General features: G+C 38.2%; 2 protein-coding genes across 2 annotated transcripts in view; one reads left to right on the top strand and one right to left on the bottom strand.

Annotated features, from left to right (window-relative positions):
- LOC144649925 (something about silencing protein 10-like) overlaps positions 1-24,653 on the top strand; it is a 29,749-nt gene extending 5,096 nt beyond the window's left edge. The window contains exons 7-21 of the mRNA XM_078509518.1: positions 21-95; positions 617-732; positions 1,561-1,608; positions 2,205-2,255; positions 2,930-2,986; positions 4,813-4,881; positions 4,977-5,017; positions 5,175-5,271; positions 19,157-19,244; positions 19,338-19,378; positions 20,331-20,459; positions 21,387-21,523; positions 22,094-22,160; positions 22,249-22,356; positions 22,960-24,653. Of these exons, the coding sequence (XP_078365644.1) occupies positions 21-95; positions 617-732; positions 1,561-1,608; positions 2,205-2,255; positions 2,930-2,986; positions 4,813-4,881; positions 4,977-5,017; positions 5,175-5,271; positions 19,157-19,244; positions 19,338-19,378; positions 20,331-20,459; positions 21,387-21,523; positions 22,094-22,160; positions 22,249-22,356; positions 22,960-23,049 (1,214 nt within the window). The 3' untranslated portion in view covers positions 23,050-24,653. The remainder of the gene's footprint in view (positions 1-20; positions 96-616; positions 733-1,560; positions 1,609-2,204; positions 2,256-2,929; positions 2,987-4,812; positions 4,882-4,976; positions 5,018-5,174; positions 5,272-19,156; positions 19,245-19,337; positions 19,379-20,330; positions 20,460-21,386; positions 21,524-22,093; positions 22,161-22,248; positions 22,357-22,959) is intronic.
- LOC144652724 (glycogenin-1-like) lies at positions 12,720-14,975 on the bottom strand. Its single transcript, XM_078512774.1, has one exon. It carries the CDS (start codon positions 14,768-14,770, stop codon positions 13,559-13,561), a length of 1,212 nt encoding a protein of 403 aa, XP_078368900.1. The 5' UTR covers positions 14,771-14,975; the 3' UTR covers positions 12,720-13,558.
- Positions 24,654-25,688: the final 1,035 nt, after the last annotated feature.

Raw genomic sequence — 25,688 nt, 5'->3', positions numbered from 1 at the left:
TACTGGATTTCTTTTTGTAGGCATTCCAAGCCAGAAGTCCTGGGGTAGAAAGAAAGCTTCATTTTATGATGCTGATATTGTTGAAGAATATGCAGGTCAGTATTGAAAGATGTTTATTGTAGCAATGATCACATCTTTTCTTTGGAAATCACCGTTTTCCTAGCCTTCTGTCAATTGGTCCATCTTTGTTTTCCTTTCTCTTATAATGAGTCCACTTGCATGTAACGAAAGGTTTGTCTGTATCAAGATTCAAATGATTAATTAGTTTACAGTGACCATGTTATACAGTCAACTCTCTCTTTATGGACACCTCTATAAGATGGACACCTCAATAAGATGGACACCTCAATAAGATGGACACCTGTTGTTGGTCCTGTCCCTAATGATTTTCAGTCATTTTACTGTAACTAAACTCTCTCTAAGACGGACAGTTGGAGCCGGTCCCGAAGGTGTCCGTTTTAGGGTGAGTTGACTGTAATCAATTTGACTCAAACACATGCTTCTAAAGTAAGAGATTTTAAACAGTTCAGACAGCCCTGTGATTTGAGGACTATGATTCAAGACACCAATGCATGGTCATTGATACAAGTATTCTTGTTGTTGTTGTTGTTGACAGGATCTGATGAAGAGATGGATAAGCTGGCTGAAGAGGAAGAAGAAGAGGCCCTGGCGTTACAGAAGCACATGGCTGCCTCTTTGGAAGAACAAGATTTTGATGCAGCCGACTTCGAGGTTTGTTTGTATCCCTTACCTGCTTCAGCTTACATTGGCTGTTCCGAGGTTGCGCAGGGAACTGGGGCGAGTTTCAAATTTTATGTAATAGATAATCCGACACCACCACACGAAAGATCACGGTGAGATTGGTCATTTGGCCAAGTTTGATGCTTTCAGGATGAACAGAAACGAAGTTATGGACCTTGAAACATGGTTAAAAATCCATACAAATGTCTCTAATTGTAAGCCAGCATCCCCCAAAACCATTTAAACTCTTAAAATTTTTATCTGTTTTGTGACAGCTGTAAAATCCTGCCAAAGACCAATTATTTGAAAGAAACTTAGATGGAAATCACTATGTTTGCCCATTTTAAAGAGCATCACAAAAATCATAAAAAAAACAAGAGTTTGGTTTTGGGGGACGGTGTCTCAAAATGAGAGACGTTTGTATGGATTTTTAACCATGTTTCAAGGCCCATAACCTCGTCTCTTTTCATCCTAAAGGCGTCAAACTTGGTCAAATGACCAATCTCACCGGGTTCTTTCGTGTGGTAGTGTCGGATTATCGATTACATAAAATTTGAAACTCGCCCCAGTTCCCTGCGCAACTTCGGAACAGCCAATAGCCTGCAAAGAATAGCGTTCCAGCATTGTGGAAAACTCTTCATACATGTACAGGAACACATGCTATGCAGGCTATAGCTTACAGCCTACATGCGTGTAAGTATGCTATGATGTTGATGGTTATTGGAATGAATGGATTACAGGAATTGTTTTACTGTAACGTTTATTTTAATGCATAAATGTGATTGCTGTATAAAAATAATCTTGGTTAATTGCTTTCAGCTTCCACAGACTACTCACAAGAAAGATAAAGATGATGAACTAAACAAGGTACAACAACTAGTCAACAAATCAAAGGACATTTGTTTTGATTAAAAGAAATGAAGGGATCATACTGCATTTTAACAATTAATTTACATTGTATGGTACCGTAATGATTCGATTTAGCGCCCGGGGCGCTTATTTACTTTTGGCTCCTAGAGGGAGGGCGCTTATTCGAGACAGGGCGCTTATTCGGGACAGGGCGCTTATTTAGTTTTTCGAAAAACAACCAAATGTAATAGTTAGAAATTGTTAAAAGTACAGTTACTTTTAAAATAATTGTTCATTTTAGCAGTAAGTATATACATGAAATGTACGGTGAACGGTCAGAAGTTTGTCTAGTTGACGTCAATGACTTCAGTAGGGCCAGTTATCCACAATAGGGGCACTTATTAGAATAGGGGTGTTTATAAGAATGGGGGCGCTAATTAGAATGGGGGCGCTTATTGGAATAGGGGCGCTTATTTACAAAAACACATTCGAAGGGGGGCGCTTATTCGGAAGGGGGCGCTTATTGGAAGGAGGGCGCTAAATCGAATCATTACGGTAAAAGTCTAAAATACAATATAATTATTGAGCTCATTTTTTTAATGATTCATTTTCAGGAGAAGATTGTTCAAGACCTTTCAAAATTGTCTAAAGCAGAAAAGATTCAGGTACTAAGGTTCAGATTCTTAAAAAAATAATGTAGAATAAAATGCATGTACAGCTATAGTTATCGTGATGTAACATGTACAACTACATGTACCTTGAATACTGGAAAAGCGATGGAAGGCAAAACATCAACCAGAAATTACAAACCTACATGTATCTTCTCATCCACACTTTACTCCAAACTTACACACCCCAGTTTAGTTCATAGTTCATAGTAATTTTTCTTGGACAATTCTGTCCAAGGGGGAAAGGTGCAATGAGGTTAACCCTTTGTGAAGCACCAACCCGTGAAATAAGGCCAGACCACGACACCGGGAACTCCGTGCCCTACTCTTTGCGATAAGTGTGTGGGTTCTTTAACATCCCCTGCTGACCATATAACACTGAAGACACAGGAGAAGGGGCCTACGGTTTATTGTCCTTATCCCAGAAGACTAGAACATCTAACCATTTGCAGATGTCATATTGCAAAGGCAGCATGTTCTCCTCAGCTATTTTAAGACCCTGAGTGTTGTTCCGGTCTGGGAGTCGAACCCGAGACCTCCCGCACGGCAGTCCGGCGCTCCACCAACTGAGCTAACCGGTCAGTGGTACCTAGCCTGTAGTAAAGATTTTGAGACTGTTCAACAGCTATTTTCTCCATCGAATATTTACAACTGGGAAAATTTCTTGACAGATTTTAATCAAGGATTCCCCAGAACTGCTGAAGCTCATGGATGAATTCAAGTTTAAGGTAGAAAAATTATTTTCGTCTATATTTCACGTACTTAAAATGTAAAAGCAACCATCTATCTTCTCATTGTTTGGTGAGGTTCTGAATCACATGTGAGCGACATTTTCTGCTAAAATATAGACTACTACTCACAGCCTCTCTATTTTTTTACGTAAAAGAATTGAGAGAAACAGGGAACACGAGTGCAAAGCACAAGAGGGTAGCAGCGTGGGTCGAGCAAAACAAGCGAGCTTCCCAACCCCACCCCTTTGTGCCACCATTTTGCATTTTGCATTTTGCATTTTGCATTTTGCGTCCAGGTTCTCACGATTCTTTTCTGTGCTCAACGATCAAAGTACAAAATAGTATATGGTATTCTATATCTTTATAGTTCACTAACCTTGGATTACTTTTGCTGCTATTATTGCTGTTAAAATGACATACAGTAAAGTTTCGAAAGCAATAATCCTCCTAAAGCAGCGACCTCAAACGAAACTTGACTTGTTATAAGGAACAATGAAAATAACAGATACAACAAACTGTATCAACATGATCTAATAGTTTTTTCATGATCACCCTTGGCCTTACTACAAATGCATTATATTACTCTGTTTGATGTGATATAAAATAATTCTTTTTGACATAATTTATTCTTTTCTGATCGTTATATATTGAGAACATTGTTTTTTAAAGATGGATCAGCTTACATATTATGGTTTAAGGCCCCGTCCACACTGACCCGGGAAACATTTGAAAATGCATCTTTTTCCCCGGTTGGGCCAAACGTCCACAATGAAACAGCGTTTTCGGTCACCAAACCAATGAAGCGTATCATTATCAAATTTACCTGGGTTAAAGTGGACGGAAAACATTTTACCCGGCATCTTGAAATTTCTCCGTTTTCAAATTTACCTGGGTCAGTGTGGACGGGGCCTAGAAGTCTCAGATCCTTCTCAGCTACCCAAATGTTGCAGCCCTCTGAAAGTAGCGTATCCTTAGTAGTATCCTTAGGCTACTTCCGGTACATGTAATCCGAAAGTAACGAGTGCCATTATTTTCGGAACTTTGTCGGTATTTGTATAGGTAATCACCTGATTTTGAGTGCAATTTGGGATAAATCAGCACGAGTAAATTTTTCAAAGGCTACAATTTGTAGTCGTTGAAAAATTTACGAGTGCTGATTTATCCCAAATTGTACGAGAAAAATCATGTGATTACTTGTTAATAATACACATACAAAAATTTCACTTGAAGTAGATGACAAGCAAAACGTGTTCAGTGGCTTTAATACCTTTCCGATTCGTTCTTAAACATAACGGAGCTAACGGAGTTGCTGGGCTTTGTAAAATCCAGATACCGCCCGGGAATTTAAATCTCTCAGTCATGCATTATCAGGTGCTTTTATCCTCATTCAGTTGTATTGGTTTGGGCTGAAATGTCCAACTTCAATTCACGCTTGTAATCTTTTGTCTTTACGAGCCGTCACGTAAGAAAATCAACGATTGGTAGCTTTCAGTAGTTTCGTAAAGCCTCCCTTGTGCTGTGCAAACGTCCAATTCCTAGTACTTTGGTTTATATACTTTTCATGGATCGTTATGTTTTTGCTCGATTTTTGCTCTCTCAAACACTCCGACATCGGCTGCCATTTTGTTTTGGCGCGCTTTCCGACTTTCCTGTCAATCAATTTAATTTTAACTTTCTGCACTCAATTTCAACTTTTTGCACTCAATTTCAACTTTCTGCACTGTTTGGGATTAGTTGACGTGCTCTCAGCCAATGAGCATGCAGAAATGTATGTATATTATTATCTATTTGAATTTAACTGAAGTTCTTTCTTACAAATATAGCTAAAGGAAGTTATAGAAAAACTCCATCCTCTTGTAAAGATGGCAAGAGCTGGCCAAGTTCCCAAAGAGGTATTATTTTGTGATGAACGTAGAACTTCCCATTTGTTTTGATAACATCTGCTTTTGAGATTAGACGATAAACGCATCCTTTTTGCTTGTTTTAGGGAGCAGACTACCTGGAACTAAAGCACCAGCTGTACCTCAAGTAAGATTTTCAAATGTCAACAATACTAGACTTTATCCTTTGCTTTTTATTTAGTGTCACTTTCATTGCTACGGAGTCCTCAGTAGGAGTCGAACCTCTGACCTTCCGTGTGTACACTGATTCAAAAACTCGCTTATTTTCTTTTTTAACTTTACAGTTATTGTGTCAACATTGGGTTTTACCTGTTGCTAAAAGCTAGACAAACCTCCGTAAGGGATCATCCTGTTATCGAACGACTTGTCCAATACAAGAAGGTGAGACAAAGAAAATTTGCCGCTTACTGTGTAACCACTGGTACGTGTATCTCAAGCTCTCCGTCGTTGGCCTGCGAGCAGGCTCCTGATCCGATCGGCGAGCGAAGCGAACCTATATGATAGAGCAATATCTGAGTGAGAAGAATATGAATATGAATTTGACGCGCAAAGTCGAGCTAGTAGAAAACTTCCCGAGATTCGCCAACTGAGTAGATAAACAGTGATAATTTATGCTTGTTAAAATACATGATATCTACCCTTGGAATATTCAAGCGGATTTCTTTTTTTTTTTTCCTTTCCTTTCTCACTAGCGAAAAGTACAATGAATATAAAGGCCTTGTTTGCGATTAGTTTGGCAGAAAATCGTTGTAAAGGTTAATAATTCGACAATAAATCCACGTGTTTTTATTTTACCAAAAGTAAGCATTAATACAACTACAATACAATACAATACAATACAATACAATACAATACAATACAATACAATACAATACAATACAATACAATACAATACAATACAATACAATACAATACAATACAATACAATACAATACAAGCGTACAATACAATACAATTGCTCAATAATGATCACACGCGTTCTTTTCACCTTGGTCAATGTCTCAGTCATGTGTACATTTGCACTACTGGAGCAATGTCACTTTCAATCTAGTAACACGTGACAACACCCACAAATCCATTTTCCATGTGATGTCATTAATATTCTATTCCACGGGACATCCCGGCGCTTTTAGTGAGCCTGTGTGTGGCCAATGTTTATGTAACAAACCCTACAGTATGAGCGACGGAATCAGAACCACATTGAAAAACGTCATCGAAACAAACAGCCCCAGAACATTTATCAGCTAGATACAAGCTGGTTTCACAGGTTTCGTTAGTGGTTGAGTTTCTGTAATGGCGTAAACTGAGTCTTCCATCAGCTTTTTGTTTAGGGAAAAGATAGAAAACGAAAACTCGAAAAAAAGCTTTTCAAACGCGAATTTCTAGAGTCAGGCTTTAAGATAATTTTTTTGGTTTTAAATGTATATGTATTTTCTTTAGCACACGAGCATTTATGGGGATGTTAATTACGGCTTCATTCGAACTTCTCCGACTCTTTTTATCCTCGAGTATCCTCTCCCCTGGGGTAATTGATTTGATTGCCAATTCGTTTAGCACCTCAAATTGCTCAATGGTTTGAACAAACAGCTCTATACACCTGTTAAAACCTTGTCATTCATTTGTGCAAATATAATACCTACTCAGATTTTACTGTGCACGTGAGAACTCCAAGATGTGAAAATGAAACGCGTGAAGCACCTTTCACAGCAACCTTAACAGAGAAATGTATTTTTCCCGCTTGTTATGTATAATTATTTCAACTCTAAGCGCTTTCAATCTCTGGATCGATCTTTAACCGAAAAACATTCACTAGCAGTCACTCAGTAAAGTTTTTTTTTTAAAAAAAGAAGAAGAATAAATAAAGTAAGTAAATCTTCCGCACGTGCGTTTCAGATTGGGGGGGGGGGGGGGGGGGAAAAAAAAAAAACTGTCGTCATCCGATTGATCATATATTATTAGCTTTCGCCTCTTTCATCAAGTCATTTTTCGACGCACTTTATTATTATTATTATTATTATTACTATTATTTTTTTCCTTATTTGGGGGGGGGGGGGGCCCCGTTCAACAACAACAACAAAATAAATTTACAGGGAACGAAATTTGCGTGAAACAGGCAGGTGGAAAACAGGGCTCGGGTTAAATCAGTTCAAGCATCGACAAACAATGGATCTTTGTTTATGTAAAACGGCGGAAATTTTTATTTTCAACAGTTTTGCAACAATTCTCATAATAATAATCATTTTGCGAAACAGAATCTCCTTCGACTTTAATGAATACAATATTTCGACTTAAATAAATACAATACATTTATCTACCAGCATGGTGCCGTCACACGAATTTTTGTTCTCACAATTTTGTTCTAAAAACTTGGAATAGAGCAAAGCTTAAAACTTTTTTACTAAAAAAAATATAACATTTTTAAATGGTTATTTGTATAACAGTCTGTGACCGGAACAATCCGGCTTTCTTTAACCTTAGTTAATCCACAACAGAACAATTATCCGTACGATTAATTAAACTGAATATAAATAACCTTAAAATTACTTGGTTGCTAAATCTAAAAACATCCGGTCCCAGTTTTTATTCAAGATAGAAAGGCTCATTTCATGCAAATAAGTTCCTAACTATCCTGCACGCTGGGCCGTTGTAGAATTAACCAGTACACTTCTCAATTCAGATTATCGATTGGATTCAATCTGATTCCCAAGCTGTACTTTCTATGGACTTTGAAGGTCCTCGTCTTTCATCAGTTAACTCAGAACAGAAAACCACTCCAGCGAATGTTGAAAAACCTAGCCAAAAAATTTCATCCAAAAGTCAGCAATAGATTCTTCGTCTTTTTCGCTACTTTGGCGTGTTAAGCTTCGATGTTTTCGCGGTGAACACGAGGAAGAAACTAACGGAACGGAGCTGAATCCAGCATCCTCCCAGGGAGTCCCCTTTAGCGGCGTTTCAGGGCAGCTTTCTCTGTAAGATCTTCGTAAAACAGCAGTACATGTAGAACGTCTTCGTAACTTTACTTCGATGGCATTAGATTGTGCCTGGGCGTCTTGCAGCTCGTTTCTAGGCAGTCTTCTTGAATCTGAGCTAAGCTGTTGCGTCTTAAAAACTGCTGTTTCAATTCGTCTGTCGAGAACTTCGTCTTCTTTACATTCAGACATCGTACAAGCCAAGCGCTGTTTTCTCCGGGTTTGATCTATCATCGTTGTTTTCAATGCTTAGTCTTCGACAGGTTTGCAGCGAGGCCGTTCTGTTTCACTAAGGGCGCAAATGAATGTTCACAGTTCATGCATAGTGCCTTTAATACACACCGATAACTTATAATTGTTTGTGCAAACCGGCCGCGTCACGTTCGAACTAATCGCACGTGAGGACTCGCAAGAAATCAATGATACGCGTGATAACATCGTAACTACAACTACGTACTTCCAAACGCAGTGCATGCGTGGCACGTGAATAAACAGCAGGCAACCACGTGACAACGTGGAGCTCATCTCGCTGATGAAGACTGAGATGCGGTCAAAAGCAACGGTTTTTATTTGTTCCGTCCTTGCGATAAGAAATTATGTTTAGTTTACCTTCTAAAGGCAGTCTGGAATACGTCTTTCTCATCACTTGTTAGTGTAAAACATCGGATAAAAATTTCAAAATTATCGAATCACAATTAGCATAAAGCAGACGATCGCAGAATTGTAGGTTCTGCGATCTGCGATCATATGGAAACACGCATCTGCGATCGTTTGCGATCGTCTGCCATCGATCGCACACGATCGCAAACGATCGCAGAAAATAGAATCAAGTTCCCCCTCCCCCTTCCCCTGGCCGTGGGCAGCAAGAACAATCAATTGCGATCAATTGCGATCGAAATTTATCCCATAATATTGAAAATCGATCCCATCATTCAACACCATTCAACACTTTTGCGATCGTTTGCGATCATATGGAAACAGTTCGCTTTTCGATCGTTGGATCACACGGTTAAGTAAATTTCTGTGATTTTGCGAAAAAAAAACCGCTTCGGTTTGTGTTTGGAAACAACCCATTTCTGAGAGTGTTGTCGAGACAGCTCATCTCCGGGTCAATACAGCACACTTCTTTGTTATGGCAACTTACGCCCACTTCAGACACCACATTTTTGGTGGCTCTCATTCGACGCTATCAAAATTGATTCTAAAATCTGAGGTGTTAACCCAACAAAGCTATTTTTTGAACTTATTCAAGACACAAAGGATATTAACTTCTATGAAAATTTGGTATCGATTCAGTGCTTCGTTTAAAGGAACTACGTCTCGGACAAAATATTTTAAAAAAATTGGCAAAGTTTTTCGAAATTGTTGTTTGAAATTTGTCTTAATCTTTATAAGTCGAAATCATTTGGTATTCTTTCTCTTTGGTCGTCTTTGTCGTTTTTCTTTGTTACAAAACTATTATTTTGAGGTTTTTCTTCAATTTGAAACGAATCAGAAAAATGACTTTATATACTGTCGCATTGCTCCTTTAGGAAACAGAGGATTTTGAATTTTGTGATAAAGGAAATTGCAATCAAGTAGGAAGACATTGGTCCAGTCTACCGAAAAAGTTACATTGAAACACCTCCTTACAAAATATAAATTAGATTTCATTTCAGGAAGGCAAAAGCGATAAGTGCTCGTTACTTAGGTGTGAAAGAAAACCAATAAGTGTCCATTATTATAGTGCGTGTAACAAAAACGATAAGTTTTCGCAGAAGTGGGTTTGCGTTAATAGGTGCGTGTAACAGCAACGATTGGTCTTGTTCTACGTTCTGTGATTGGTTTAAAAAACACGCGCCACCTACTCCACTCAAAATCATATGTAAAACCAAAACCAATCGCGTCTTGGTCGCACGCGTTTTCCCGCGCTTGAAGCCGGTCACGTGTATTTGCTTCGAGTTTTGATTGGTTTATAATGTTGCAGTTACGTTCACTGTTTTTGGCTCTTGTCAAAGCGCGCAATGCAGTCCGCATTTTTTTTTGTAATTTGTTTATTTTTTTCAGCATTTTACAACACTTTACATTACTTACACTAACTTACTTACAATACACTCCAGTTACAATACATAGCTTACAAGACGAGGAAAAAAAAATAAGAGAAAGTAGTATAAAAAGTATTAATTAGTTAATTAATTTAAGCTACGCGAGACAGAGGGGTACGTACATGTATGCTGGTGGACTATATACTATAAATCAATATATGGCAAAAGTTTTTCCCATTTCTGAAAATGCTTTGTTAGCTTGTTCCGCTTTGCGGCTATCTTTTTTTCTACTTGGCAGACCTCCCGGGTCTTGGCTCTATAAACTCGTAAGGAGGGATTCACAGAATTCAATTTACACTTATAGATATAAAATTTAGCTATAGTATCAGATGGTTTAAAATAATAAAGTCTTCCTCCGTATTGAACACTCCAAAAAAGATGTCTGTTATTGTAAATGATTGAGACTTAATCTTACATTCACCAAGCCAGGAACAGAAAGCTTCCTAGAAAGTGCAATGCAGTCCGCATGCATCAAACTGTCACGCGAACGATCGGCCTAACGCAGTTCCGCACGTTTTTAGATACTAGTACGTGATATTTGGAAATTAGCACTTTAAATATTTAAAGCTGTTCTATTTGCACCTTGCTGGGAAATTACTTACAACGATCCTGTTAAAATTGAGGTCGCAGAAGAATTATGAAATCCTTTTTGCTCTTCACACCTATCAACTTATTTAATAAGAATATTCGTTTCTCCGAAAAAAATAAATCAAGTAATTTTCTGGGTCAAAGAGGAATGAAGTAGTGATATAGTATTTGCATTCAGAATTACGTTCAAAATCTCTACAATTATAAAAAAAAGAAAGAAAAATAATTAGAACCTTCGATAACAAAGCATTCATTTTAAAAGATTGTAAATAAAAAGAAAGCAATCACGTAAGATAAATTTCATAAATAACGTTTGCCACCTCAAGAATATTGCGCTCCTTATTTTTGATAATTTCTCATTTCATTCAAGTTTTTCAAGTGGAAACTGCATTTACTTTAAAGTGGATTTTATTGAATATGGTTTATTAAAGCCAAAACAATTGCCAGATCAGTTGTAGATAAGAATGAGCCAATTTTTAAGAGTGATATTTCGGCAGACACGAGTTTTTTGCGCAAATCGGTTAACCATATCCGTTCTCGGTCTGAAGTTATTGACTAAAATAATTGTATTTGCACTCTTCTTTCACTTTCTTTTAGCTTTTATTTAATTGTCTACATACGTCAAAAAAGCCGAAAATCTTGCATACGTCTTGCTTTGAACACATTTTTCGTGGCTCGAGTAGAATATTGCGGTTTCGAAACACAGTTTCACACGTTCCGCCGAATAAAAGCATAAAACAGCTTTGCACACAAAGCTGAGCTCTAGTTGAACTAAATCAATTAAACTGAACAAACGACATACCACCTACTGGTGTTGAAATTGATGCGGGCTTTTGTTTTAAATATCCAACCTCAAGTTTTATAAGTGTAAATGATATTTTGCATTTCGATTTAGCAGAACAACCTCTCAACTTAAAAACAGTTTTTTTCGGACGGGTAAACGTCGAGTAAACTGTGTAGACTAAACACATAAGCAGTTTTCTGCTAATAAACGCAGCCTACGTAAACAAACTGAAATAATCGAGAACGGATACTGCGAATTTGCGTACCATTCTGTCGAGATTTTGCAATTTGATTTGCGAAACAGCAGCAGCTGTATCGGTTAGACACAAAAGCAATCAAGGAAAACTCGATTAAATATTCATCTGTTTCACGGTATACGTGATCACGCAGAATTCTTAATAAGCTGTTTTCAACACACTCTTCTAGTGGCCAATCATATTGCAGCTAGAACACTTGCCTAAAGGGTATTAAAGCTTGTTAAAAATTTCGAAATGTTAAAAAACGCAGCTTGTGAAGTGAGATAAGCTGTAAGCGAGGAGATTTGGATGTGAAAATCAAAACTGCGTTTATCTTCAAGAAGAGGGTCTTACTTGGAAAAATAACAGCACTTCGTAATGTGCCGCTCAAGTCAATATATTCATTCCGATGTGAAAGAAAGCGAATGTAAATCTAAAGATGCTATAATCATCCTCGACAACAAGTAGCGAGAAAGACAATTTTTCTTTTTCCGACCAAAAGAAAAGAGAACCAACGGCAGCTATCAACGGACGGCTTTTGCAAGTTAAAAATATCAAAGACGTTTCAAGAAAGGGCACAGTTTCAGCAAGCGAAACTAACAATGTTTTATCGTCGGCAAGCACCGTTTATCATCTGAAGCGCTCAGGACATTAGCATCGCGCTTGAATCCTTTCCAGAGTTCTTCCCTCAAGGACAAGTCAATGACCAGGACACGCTGGCTCAGCAGCCAAAGGGCCGAAAATTCATAAGTAAGGGCCTCTCTGTTAGGAAACAAAATCTGCAAAGCGAATGCGGAGGACTGGTACTGTGGTACATCCGGGAGTACGGGTTATAGATGAAGAGTCTGAAGGGAACTTTTTGTTTGTAAGAAATCATATATTGACACTGTATGGCTTTTAGGCCGAAATTTTTCTTGTTTGCCTCAATTATATCAGCTCTGAATAAATGCAAAAAAGTTGTTCTAAAGTATTTTTTAAACTTGTGCTTCATATTGCCACTAACTGCCTGGCTTTTCTACACAACTGATTGAATGCCATGCACCTGTCTTATAAACGTCTTATTCCCTTTCTTTGTCAGATGCGTCCCAACCTTTAAAGAGGCTTTGTTACGGATTTTACCAGATTTTTGAATAGCCAAAATTTATATTGATGACGCAGGAAACCTAAAATAATAGTCCATTTTTATTAAAAAAAAATTGCTATATTAAAGCACTGATTGAAACTGTTAACGAGCGTCTTTGGCTGCGGATGGCTCGGTTGGAAATGAATTGCAACTTGAAAAATTAAGGCTTAAGTTTTTAAGTTGTTTCTGCGCGTCTTTAAAAAAACGAAATCTGCGAAATCCCCGCGAGGTAGCTCCTTTAGTCCCAGTCTCGAAAACTGCCATTTAAGACCGCTGACCACCTCGTTGTTTCACCAGTCCCAGCGTCCACCAGAACAATACAAAAAGTGCATGACTGGAGAATAATTAAGGGAAACTAAATTCCCATACAAAGAATATTCTCTAATGTTAAACATACTTAAAATTAAGAAGTAAAATCTAAACACGGCCCAAAGTTATCCTAATTAAATTGCATACATTTTGCTCACAAGTTACACCTGATTTAAAATTGACACAAATAATCTAATGGATAGGAGTTAAAACTGCTTAACCCTTTCAGTGCCAAAGTCGACTTTTGTCGACATTTGGAGGAGCAGTCAATGAACCACTTGTGACGTCACCAATTTTGATTTTGTTGATAAGCAACTGACAAAGCTAGGTTTGACCTTTTCAAAGAACTGTCCATTTTGCGTATCGGTTGTTTACTGACAGAGCTAATCGAAAAAACACAATCAGTTTTTGGTGCAAAAAAAAAAAAAACACTAAGCAAATAAAGAGCCAAAAACGTTTGTGACCGACTTACGATTAAGTTCAATTTTAAGTTCAAACCGGGATGTCAAAAAGAACGATGGAAGAACACTAAAAAGGCTTGCACAAGACCTCAGTCTTCTTGCATTTTCTTGCATCTCAGTAATCTTCAATGTGGTCTTTACAATCAGCATAGGAAACAAAGCCAAACTCCTGGGCTGGCCGAAACAACTTTGTAGATCGCCACCAGTTCTCCAAATTATACTTCTCTAGCAGTTCATATAAATTCTTCCAGAAAATATATATCATATCATCGGCAACTAGAATTGGTCTGTCAAAATCTCTGGCTTCTTTTCTGCTCGGTCTACATTTTGCAGACCATGGTTTAGGTGGATGGTAGCGTGGACCACCGGCAAAATGGAAAGAGTTCAGGGGTCTGTAGATAATGAGTCTGATGTTGAATGAAAATGGTAGTGCCTTCCAGTTGCCAGCATCAGCATAATAATGCCACAGCAAAACTTGATCATCAGGACAAGTATCTATTCGTGTTGTTTCCCGCCACAGGTTCATAATTTCTTCGTAGTACTTGGTGTCTGGTCTGAAAACCAGGAGTCCTGCATTGAAGCATGGATCCACTATTCCTGGTCTGGCACAAGGTGCAGCAGCAAAGTCATCTGGAATGTCAAACAGTCGATCAATGTTTGTCATTAACATGTAATCAGCATCAACATAAATGATTTTGGAAAATTCTGTGTAGTTCCAGGCGTGGAATCGAGTGTGTGTTCCCTTTATTCTGTATCCTCGTGGTCTTGCAAACCACCCACTGTTGCGGTCACCACCCAATTTCGCATCCAGCCAGTCACAGTCCATTTCTTCAACCAAACTAGTGTTCCAACCAACGCTCTGGAGCGCTTTCCGTGTACCCTCACTCACCATTTCCGAAATAAACGCGATCATGTTTTTCTGGCAAGAAAATGCGCGAATTGAGTGACCAAGAACCAACGCAGCGGAAGCAAAGTTTTCGTCAACAACGATAGTCAGCCAGGTTACATCGCTTCTTGATTCAACATGCTTCTCTTTGCACCAATCTTGGCCAAAACGACTTTCAATTTGATACATTCTCCATTCCTTGTAAGCCAGCTCCATTTTGTTCTCTTCACGCCTCTGTTCATCTTTCATACCTTCCGAAATAATCAACTTCGTGTATTTTAAAAAATACGAAAGTAAGAGTGGTCTCCAGACAACGAGAAAAATCACGACAGTCAAGATCGGAATGAATGTTATGGCGAAGATTGTTCGACGGGTTCCTTTCTTTCTTGTTCGTACATTCTCCATATTTTGTGGTGATTTGGTTTGTTCACTTGGTAACATGTTTCAACTGAAGCCACAACATTTATCACGCCTGTCTATTTTTGGGCGGAATCCAGTTAAGTTGTACCATGGAACTGTCAGTCTAAAGCAGCACTGAGTTAAGATAATTGCTCCTTTATCAAAGTTTCTTCCCTTACAATATTTTAGGTTCGCTCAAATCGTGATGCCGGAAACACCGTAGAAATAAAAGAAACTACTCTAGTCACGTTTTGTGAAGGTTTTTGTAGTGATTTACGTAAGTTTGAATTTTTTAGGTCAAAGGTTGGTCTGTGGCCAGAGTGGCGTGTCGTTATGTCTGTCATCATGTTTATCTACATTTCAGTGACAATGTTCGTATGACAAGCTTTTTCATAAGAAAGTTTCACACGAGATTTTACAGCTATTTTATTAACATTGATAAAACATAAGTTTTAGCCTATTTACGAGGAACCGTAAATTTGCACGTTTACGAAAATATAGGTTCTTGACTAAGCATGCGGTCAGGATCACGCGGAAAAAAGAACAAAGTCAATGTCCCGCCATCTTGACCTATCAAGCTCGGGAAATAAACCCTAATAAAGGATTATTTATGTGGGCAATAAAGTCATGAATTAACATGACGAGCTTAGTCCTCGAAAAAAAATTATGCAAATTAGATCTTAATCCCCTTAGTGGAGAATATTTCTCCATTAAGGGGATTAAGATCGGTAACATAAGATCGTAGTTCGCACGTTAAACTGTCGCTACAGTAAGGTGTCAGTCATAACAGCCGCGGCTTCTCTGTGGAGAAAGAAAAAGCAAATATTTTAGCCGGATTTGGGTTTTGATGTTCATGTCTTAAAACAGCTCAATAAAATTTCAATCGCGGATTGAAAAAAAAACGCAAGATAAATATTGAACTTACCAACGAAGCAAGAAAGAAAAATTTAGCGCGAGGTTAATATTCTGCCCACAGATAACAAGAGCTCAGTAAAGAACTCAGCTCACTACCCCAGTAAGACAGAATAATTTAGCGCGAGGTTATATTCTGCCCACAGATAACAAGAGCTCAGTAAAGAACTCACTACCCCAGTAAGACAGAATAATTTAGCGCGAGGTTAATATTCTGCCCACAGATAACAAGAGCTCAGTAAAGAACTTAGCTCACTACCCCAGTAAGACAGAATAATTTAGCGCGAGGTTATATTCTGCCCACAGATAACAAGAGCTCAGTAAAGAACTCAGCTCACTACCCCAGTAAGACAGAATAATTTAATTAGCGCGAGGTTATATTCTGCCCACAGATAACAAGAGCTCAGTAAAGAACTCAGCTCACTACCCCAGTAAGACAGAATAATTTAATTAGCGCGAGGTTATATTCTGCCCACAGATAACAAGAGCTCAGTAAAGAACTCAGCTCACTACCCCAGTAAGACAGAATAATTTAGCGCGAGGTTATATTCTGCCCACAGATAACAAGAGCTCAGTAAAGAACTCAGCTCACTACCCAAGTAAGGCAGAATAATTTAGCGCGAGGTTAATATTCTGCCCACAGATAACAAGAGCTCAGTAAAGAACTCACCACCCAAGTAAGACAGAAAAAATTAGCGCGAGGTTAGTAGAGCGAAATAAGTCAGCGCGCGATTAGCCAGGTTTAAGCACCGCAAGCTGATTATTATTACAGCGCTTGACATAAGCGACCGTAGTGAAACTGAAAACCCAAGCTCAAGTTTATATTCCACAAATAAAAAAATACAACTTACCATTGTGCTGCGGTGTTTGTCTTGCTTCTATCTTGGATGAACGGCGGCGAGCCGCGCTGCTTGCGAATTGCGTTACCTCGTATTTCCCGCCAGAATAAATTAACCCGGCAACCGTAACCATTAGACGAAAATGCCGAATCTCTTTTCGTTTATTAGACGAAACCCTTGCACAATCTTGCATGGCTTTCCTGTTTCGCATTCACCCATACGAGTTTTGCAATGTAGCGAGGAACATGTCACAAAAATGCGATAAAAACACTTTTAAAATTGGTAACAATGCTACTCAATTCATGTCGTGAAGCCTGCAACAATCGACTCCTTGAAAGCCCCAATCTTCATACATTCAACTTGTTTCCGCGGGAAAATTACTGTTGATCTCGCTTTTACCGATATTATTTTCGTTGACTCGCTTTTACATTTGTAACTTACCACAGTCCACTTATGCTTTCGGCTGTCCGTCGGATATCCAATGTCGTATAACTGATACAAAAACACATAAACGCCGACTCAAAGTTGACCGTGTTGCCCGGAAAACTTATGAAACATTTATCATCGATTTAAGGTCGCAAACGATGCCGATATCGACAATTTAGCAAATAATATTCTTAAAGAAGATCCACCGGCACGTTTCAAAACCGCGAAAGCAGAAACTGCGTGACACAAGAAACAGATCACGTACATATAACTAGGACCGGTTTCATTTCACATTTCCTGGCATGCGGTGACAAGTTATGTACAAGATTAAAAGACCTCCTGGACAGAATTTTTTTGAGGGCTAAGCTCGTCATGAATTGAAATGACTTTGTTGTAACCTGAGGGAAGCCTGTTAAAGTCGCGAACGACCGTACGAATTGCTTATTTATTATATAAACTGCAGTGGTATAGCGAGTGGTAGCAAATCGATAAAAATGTTATCACTGACACGTGTGGATAAGAATGATATCTACACATGTCAGAAACCCATAAGGGTTGAAACGTGAAATTCCCTATGATTCGCATTGTACAAAGCGTTTGCACATTCGTTTACACTAAGTACCATATTTGGAAAATCACGAGAAATATTTAACCAATCAAAATTACTATATTTGGATTAAATAAACAGGGCGCGCTAGCTCGCGCTCAATAGCGTAATCTTGTTTTTGAGCAAGCTTGGTTGAATAAATTTTAATTTTGTTAAATTCTCCTGTTTCATCTTCTTAAAGTACTCTGGAGAACTTCGCTTCGATACACCACAGGCAGACAAGTCTCTGTGTTTGAGGCCGCGTGACTTAAGCGTCACGGTATGCGCTACTTACCTTTCATCTTTTGTATGATCTTTTGTGTTTTCATTAACGGCCTCAAAACCCCATGAAAACACAAAAGATCATACAAAAGATGAAAGGTAAGTGAACTTTATTTATCTGGCTTACAGTAGATCAACGTTTGGGATGAAAAGATGCGAAATTCAGTATTTTATGGAGCATTTCTCACGATCAGTTGACTCAAGCGGAGGTCAATCGTTACAAATTACAGTGAATGTATGGGATCAAATAGCGCATACCGTGACGCTTAAGTCACGCGGCCTCAAACACAGAGACTTGTCTGCCTGTGGATACACTTAATGTATTTCTTTAGTTTCTGTAAGAAATTTACGGCGTTTATGTCGAAATTCAAGCAACTTACCGCTAAACCAAAAATTATGTTGCGTGTGTCATTACGTGTATAAAATATTCGCGTACAAATTCTTCGTGTTTCCAAATATGGTACTTAGCAAAATGAATATTCAAACGCTGTGCGCGCGCGTTACACGTTTCAATGAACCCTTATGGGTTTCTGCACATGTGTGATATCATTTTTGACCAATCAGCTCGTAGAGTTTTTGCCATGTTTCAATGCTCAATGAGCCAAAGTTTATCGATATTAAGTCGAAACACCTTCAGATCTTCCTCGGAAATCTTCGGAAAAGTTCGGAAAATGTTCGGAATCATTCAATCGACCTTTGGACAACATTTTCATAATCTTCGGAAATCTTCGCAAAATGGTCGGAAATCTTCGGGAAATCGTCAAAAACATCGTAATTAGTAGGTTTATATAATAAACAGAAAAGACATGGTTGCTTGGAGATATGAAATTTATCTTCTCGTGTTCAAAACCGATATCTTACTCGTTCCCTGCGCTCACTCGTGAGCTATCGATTTGAACACTTACATATAAATTTCATATTTCCGCGCAACCATGTATTGTCCTCTATGTCGCGATTGGGTAACAGACTTTTTGCACTATCGCAGGTGCCGCCATTACGAGACTTAAAAAAATAGGGCCCGAAAGGTCCGTGTGTCCTGCTGGTATAACGTATCAACCTTGATAGATGTCTTCGGTTTTTCGGCTAACACCAAGATAATTCGTAACGCAAGTTATTATGACATTTGAAACCTTTAAAAGTCGTAACCCTTGTGCATGCAAAGCAACATGCCAGCTACCGCTGCGTACGTCACAAACCACAATAAGGTCTGTTTCAGCGCGTGCAAACGTGCAAACTGAAAACAATCCAATATATTTTTTTTGTCAATAGCTCGCGTTATACTCGTATTCTTGATTAGTTGTAATGTTTGCTCACGTTTTTTCCCTTTGTTTAATGTGCATGTATCTCTAATCTAACACCTTTTTTGCTCTCATATTCTTGAAGCTCATAACAGAACTCGAACCGCTGGATGAGAAGTTGAAGCCAGAGATAGAAGTACTTCTTTCACAAGACCAAACATCTGGACAAAATGGTAATATATACATGGACTTGTTTATATAGAAGTGTTTATTAGAGAAGTCAGGTTTTCGTTTGCCAATATTTATGTACTGTTTCTTATCTTTAGGTTTGCTCGAAAAGCTCAACTCTAGGGCCAACCATAACAAGGTACAAAACTTAAACTGTTAAATCGTAAAATCCTGTAGCTTGCACCTTGGGGTGGGGGGGGGGGGGAACCAAACGTGGAGGCACCCGATAGCGGTACCTTTTTCTGTCTGTAGTTTTATAAAAGGGTAGGTATTTCACGAGTTACAAATACGAAAAGGTGGGGGGAAACTGTGATTAAGGTATTTTAAAGGCCTTTTAAACCGTGCGGTCGATTCATACTAGTTATGCAACGCTTTCGAGTGGTATACTACGGAATATCCCACGAGTCGCTTGTATTTTCTCGGTATACACACGAGCCTTTAGGCGAGTGTGTATACCAAGAAAATACAAGTGACAAGTGGGATATTCCATAGTATACCACGAGAAAGTGTTGTGTAACTATTTTATACCATGCCATAGAAAATACGCTTACTAAATTTCGTCGAGAATACAATCGCAGCGCACGATGGGAAGGTTGGGTTGAATACCGTCGAATATACAACGGCTTTCCTGTATTCTGATTGGCTGTATTTTCCATGGCATGGTATAAATCTAAGTATTTTATGGCGCTTTTTTTATTGATAAAGATGTATCCTTTTTGTAGTTATGTGAAAGGGATAAAGGGATTTTCTATTGAAGGTATACAAAAGGGTTTCTATTCTGTCAAAAATTGTATGCAAAATGTAAGGTTTGGAACTCGGGGCGGGGCCTCACCGTGTGAAAAAATTTGAGTGCCTGTTCCCCTCACTGTCCCTCGCCCTCTGGAGCTTGCAGCCTCAACGTTTACGTGCTTAATGACTTGTAACTGTATCTCTGAATGACGTATGCTTCTTTCTTTGTTTTAAAGTGCAGCTATAATCATGTTGAAATTTTATCATTATCATGTTGTTGCACGAATTCACTGAAAATGCATTTTGAATGTTTATTTAACGAGCACTTTGATCACACTGGAATTTTACCCAAACGTTTTTAGAGATCATCCAAAAAACCTTCCCAACGTACTGGAAAGTTGTCCGCTCTTCTCGACGACGATGCGGATGATAGTGATGCGAAAAGCAGCGAAGATGAGAATGAAGACGGTGGAAAACTGAGAAAAGAAAAGGTAAGAATTGTAAAGATATCGATAGAACAAGGAGTTGGAGAGTTAATAAAAACATGATTTTTTTAAAGTGTCGCTTTTAGAACGTATTGAGGACACTATCTTCAAAATCTATTTTTATCTAAAAACAAAGCTTATCTTTTAATATAAAATTCCTAACGAAAATTTTAGAATGTTAGAAATCACCCCATGGAATTGAAGGCTCAATCTCCGAACAACACGACGTCATATTGCAACATCAAATTGAGAGATTCTAGACTTGAAGAGCGAATTCCAGGTAGAAGACGAGCGAAGAAGTATTATTTCAAAATTCCGAGAAAAATACAATAGAGCAAAAGCAAAAAACAACTCCAGGAAACCACATTAAATTTTCTCAACGCGCGCACGAGCGCGTCCCGAGCCTTGATTGGCTGTTCACTAAATTTCACGTGCTCGGGAAAATAAAGTCCCCAATTGAGGAAAGGGCGAGTTCCAACAACAACAACAAAAGCAACAAGAGTTTAAACAAAGAATGTTATGCAATATCGATTGTCGAAACGTCAGTCACCAACAACAGCTCTATTCAAAACAACTCTAACCTGGCTCCAGTTGTTCAAAGGTTGGATAACACTATCCACCATCCAGTGAATAGTGTAGACTTTTTTGACAGCATATATCCACTGAATAGTGATTTATCCGATGGATAGCGCTTTCACCCTTTGAACAACTGGGTCTGGACGATCACGCTATTCGAACTAGAACACCGTTAATGTATATGTAAGGATTGCGTAGATTAATACAATATATTATCGTCAATACTAGCTTCTAGGCAACTCATTGAATGTCTAATATTTTTCAACCTTTTAATCACAATTGCTTTAAAAGTGCGAGCACAACTGCGAAGATCATTTCATCTCTTAACACTCTGTTTAACAACTCTTTTCTCTAAAGGAAGGAAAATCGAAGAAAGAAAAGAAAAAGAAAAGAAAGATAGAAGGTGAACCAGATACGATGGATCCGCTGGAGTACTACGAAGCAGTCAAGCTTCAGAAGAAAAAGAAAAAGGAGGCGAAGGAAGCGGCATATAGGTGAGTGCATTTACGACTTTTGAAAATGTGCCGTGTGGAAAAACCGTCACTCTAACGTTACAGTGATGTCAACTGTACTGTAGCCAAACAACACAATTCTGTTAACGTTTTTACATCTTTTTGGTAACTTTCTACTGAATGGGTTCTGCCTAATTCGACCAATCAAATCAAAGACTTCTCAGGGGTCTAGTCAGGACATTGCAAGTGATGGATCTCCCCCTGGGGCAGGTTGATATAGCGACTCAACCCCACGCATGCATCTTAACTTTTGATTGGTCAAATTAAACAGAACCCATCAAAAAATGTTTCTTGCGTGTAGAGTGATGTGCTTTGTAACTTTGCCAATTAACAAAGGTTTTGATTTGTCATTTTACAAATGTAGAAACGGAAGTATCAAGTACCGGCTTGGAGGTCGCAATTCTGCGCTGAATACTTCGCGCGTTAACCAACCGTGCGAATTTTCTTTTGGGTGTGCAAGTCTACAGAGGTTTGCCAACACCGACATTCGCTACCGAGAGTGTATTATTTAGTTGTTACTTTTGACCCGCTACCTATTTGTTTTGGTTTTAGTTTCACAGAACGGCAGGATGCAGATGACGAAGAAACTGAGGAAGGAAAGAGAGGAATAACTTACGAGGTAAGGACACCAAAAGTTTTGAACCACTTTCACCCTCTTTCTTATATACATGTTTTAAAATTCTGCGAATACTTGTCTTTCGTTACAGATATCTCAAAACAAGGGTCTAACGGCCAAGAAGAAGAAGGAACTTCGAAATCCCCGTGTAAAACACAGAAGAAAGTTTTACAAGGCGCAGATTAAGCGCAAGAGTCAGGTACGGTATTGCATCATTGCCTTCGGTTTGTAAAATTGACTTTCGACACCTCTTGTTCATTAATTGATTCATGAACTACCGTCTTCCTTTTTAGTCCGTCCTTTGTCGTAAGTAACCCCCCTTTTTTACCCCTGCCCCCTCCCGTAAAAAAAAGATTGTGGATTTCGCGCGGCAATTTTTCCTCTCGCGTTTCGATTGCGCTTTGCGCTCGCTGGATAAAGAAAAAAGTGGGACTGATTGTAGTCAACTTTTATTCAGGTCCAAAACTAGTTGGGTTGGCTTTAGCGACTTTTTGCAAGTTTGCTACAGGATACATAGAGGAGAATAACATCTCAGAGTTAACGGTTTTTAATTTAATATAAAAGCTTGTAACTGGCGCATCAGACAGCTCTTTTATACATATCATCAGTGTTGTTTTGCCGTTGTTGTTTTTTTTTTCTTTGTTGTTTTTGATGTTTTATCTTTGTTTTCAGAGCAGTTTTGTTTTTGCCGTTTATCGGCGTGTTGAGATTGTTTCTTCTTATTGTTCAAACTAATTAATACGTATTCTTATTTCTCATCAGTGTCTTACATTCAAACCTATTTCTCCGGTTTCTCTTACAGGTCCTACCTGTTGTAAACGAGGAAAACCGGTATGGTGGCGAGATGACAGGAATACGGTCACAACTGACCAGAAGCATCAAAATCAAATAAGAAAATACATCGTTCAATTTTTAATTCTATACGATCCTGTGTAGTTCCAAGATTCGTATTTTTTTTCACTTCGATCATCAAAAATGGAAAAAAATTGATCTGGAAATTATTGCAATGGCGGCATCATCTTTAGATATTTAATTTGGGTTCGTGAAATAAAAGGAAACGGTTTCACGATTGAGTAGAAACGCTTTGCACAACCTTTCACCCGCACGTGCTTTTTATTATGTAGCTAATCGTGTCTATGCTGTCACGCGTGACATCTTTCTGTGTGTGACACGATATCAATACCGGTCATTTATAAACTAAAGGGAAATGTGCATTCTACTGGGTTTGCTCTGACATTGTGACTACATACACGGGTGTTATGCTCTTGATTGGTTGTTAAACCAATCTGACGTGAATCTGAGTATTATCAAGTCACATCTGCACATATATAAACTATATTCCAGCTTGATTTTTTGTCTTGACTGACTTAAGTGAAACAAAGGAAATTAACTTTCTGTATTGGTTTTTTTATTTTATTTACTTTTTAATGTAAGTGGTGTATTCTGATTGTTTCGTTGTTATGATCAGTTGTTAGGTCAGAGTTGAAGGGATGCTTTAACTGATTAAGTTGAAGTCAAGACAAAGCAAAGCAAGTCACAATTTTATGGAATTAACCAAAAGGTTTATCTGGTTTATATGATTTATTAGAGGGGTGTTTGCTTTGTACGGGACTGTATTCTGTTTGGTTATGAAACCATAAACATCAAAAAACACTTCGACCCATCAAAAAAATGAAAGTCGAGCAAATTTTTATTTCTAATATTAAAGTAAAAAGTTCTTACAAACTTAAAGTGATGTTAATTTTCATTGACTGGTTAAACAGACAATTGAAGCTTCCTTACCGGGCTTTACAATCAAATCAGTGCAGACTCAATGCAACTAAAGCAAGTCAAGGCAAATTAATTATTATCTTATTTATAATTTGTTTCCATTTATATTACACTCTGTGGTCAAAGGGGAGATTGTTTAACATATTTGCTTCGCTTTTATTCAGTACTCAGTAGTTGTTAAACCAAACACTTAAAGAGGGTCCAGTATTGCTTCTCTAGCTGAAGAAAGGGCGTCTGTGAATTAACTTAAAGACCGCTGTCTGTTTTGGTTTGCTGTTTTAGCAACCAGAAATGTGAGTCAAAGTAAAGTAAGTCAAAACTTCTTTGACACCTTGTTGGTACGGACTTTGAAAGCCCTGGAAAGTGTACCATTTGAGGGATGTCAGTATTAGCAATTGATTGCTAAATACTGACATCTCTCAAATGGTACATTGGTTAAAGGGAGTTTATTTTCTTTTTTTAAAAAAGACACATATTTGATTTTCTGTTACTAATCAAAATCAAATTAAGGTTAATCAAATAGAAACTTTGTCTGTGAAGAACTTTCTTGCCTCTCCAGATAGGTAGGGGGTATTTCACTAGTACTGTGAGTTAGTTCAAAGCCAGAAATGTGAGACAAAGGTTAAGTAAGTAAATACTTATTTATACACATGGTTGGCAAGTAAAATGAAAGTCCTTGATTTTGAATGTATAAATAAAGTATGCAGTAAATATTTTTAAAATAAACCTAACTCTGGCTCTCCATATATATCATGCATGGTAAAGCAGAATAATAACATTTCCAGTGGAAGCCTGTATAACAAAAGAAAAATTAGAAACGCGCACACACATTCCAATATACAGGTTATACTGGTAAGGACGCCAATGAGAAACGGCCGTCCTAACAAGCAAACAAACGACAAGTGACCTGATCGAACATTCACGGGATTACAAACACTGGCAAAGATTGAACATAAAAATGTACACATACGATAAATGTAGACCTATAAAACAAACACAAATAATAAAATTTTGATATACTCCTGTACCTCCTATCCCCCACCCTACCTTGTCACCCGCCCGCATACTCTACCCCCAGATAAAAACACCTCCTCTACTAACTATGCTTAATCTAACAATTAATCAATTTATTAGCGTCATGCGTGGGACGAGGCTACCCTCATGCACATGTCCGAGCTAGAGGCTCGTGTAGAAAACGCATGGAAATAATAATTATAAAGTAAAATTTTCTCCCTGGCTGAATGTTCTATACGTTTTCAATACAAAACACTCAGAAAAGAAAGAAAAGAAAAGATTTTTTACCCAAGGCTCATCTAAAACCATTTTACACAAAATTCTTAATGTTTTGACAACAGATTCGATATGGGGCATTTTCAAGCCACCATCATTATAATCGCTCATACTAGCACCATTCCTTTTACCTTATCTTATCGTTTCCAAACAGAATTGTAAAAAGTTGGCATTATTTCTTTTCTGATGGCCTTATCAAAACATATCAGTGCCGCTCAGTATACATCAGTCAAAAAGTGGCGGAAGTTACTTATCGTGGATCTAGAAACGACTTGAAGATGTTAAACCGAATATCAATAAGAAATTCACAGGAGACGATTTTTTTGTTTGTTTGTTTGTTTGTTTTTTTTTTTGTCTTTTTGCCCCCAGTGCAAAGCGCACTTTGTTACTCTTTGAGCTCCACCCCACCAAGCCGCGTCCCCCAATATCCCCGAGTATGATATACTGAACAATCTTGGTTCGCCTAAAACG

The sequence above is a fragment of the Oculina patagonica genome, chromosome 4 (genome assembly GCF_052425735.1).
Source record: "Oculina patagonica isolate OP01 chromosome 4, crgOcupat, whole genome shotgun sequence".
Taxonomy (NCBI): Eukaryota; Metazoa; Cnidaria; class Anthozoa; order Scleractinia; family Oculinidae; genus Oculina; species Oculina patagonica.
The sequence above is the reverse complement of the archived record's forward strand: the minus strand, read 5'-3'. Positions and strand labels throughout refer to the sequence as shown.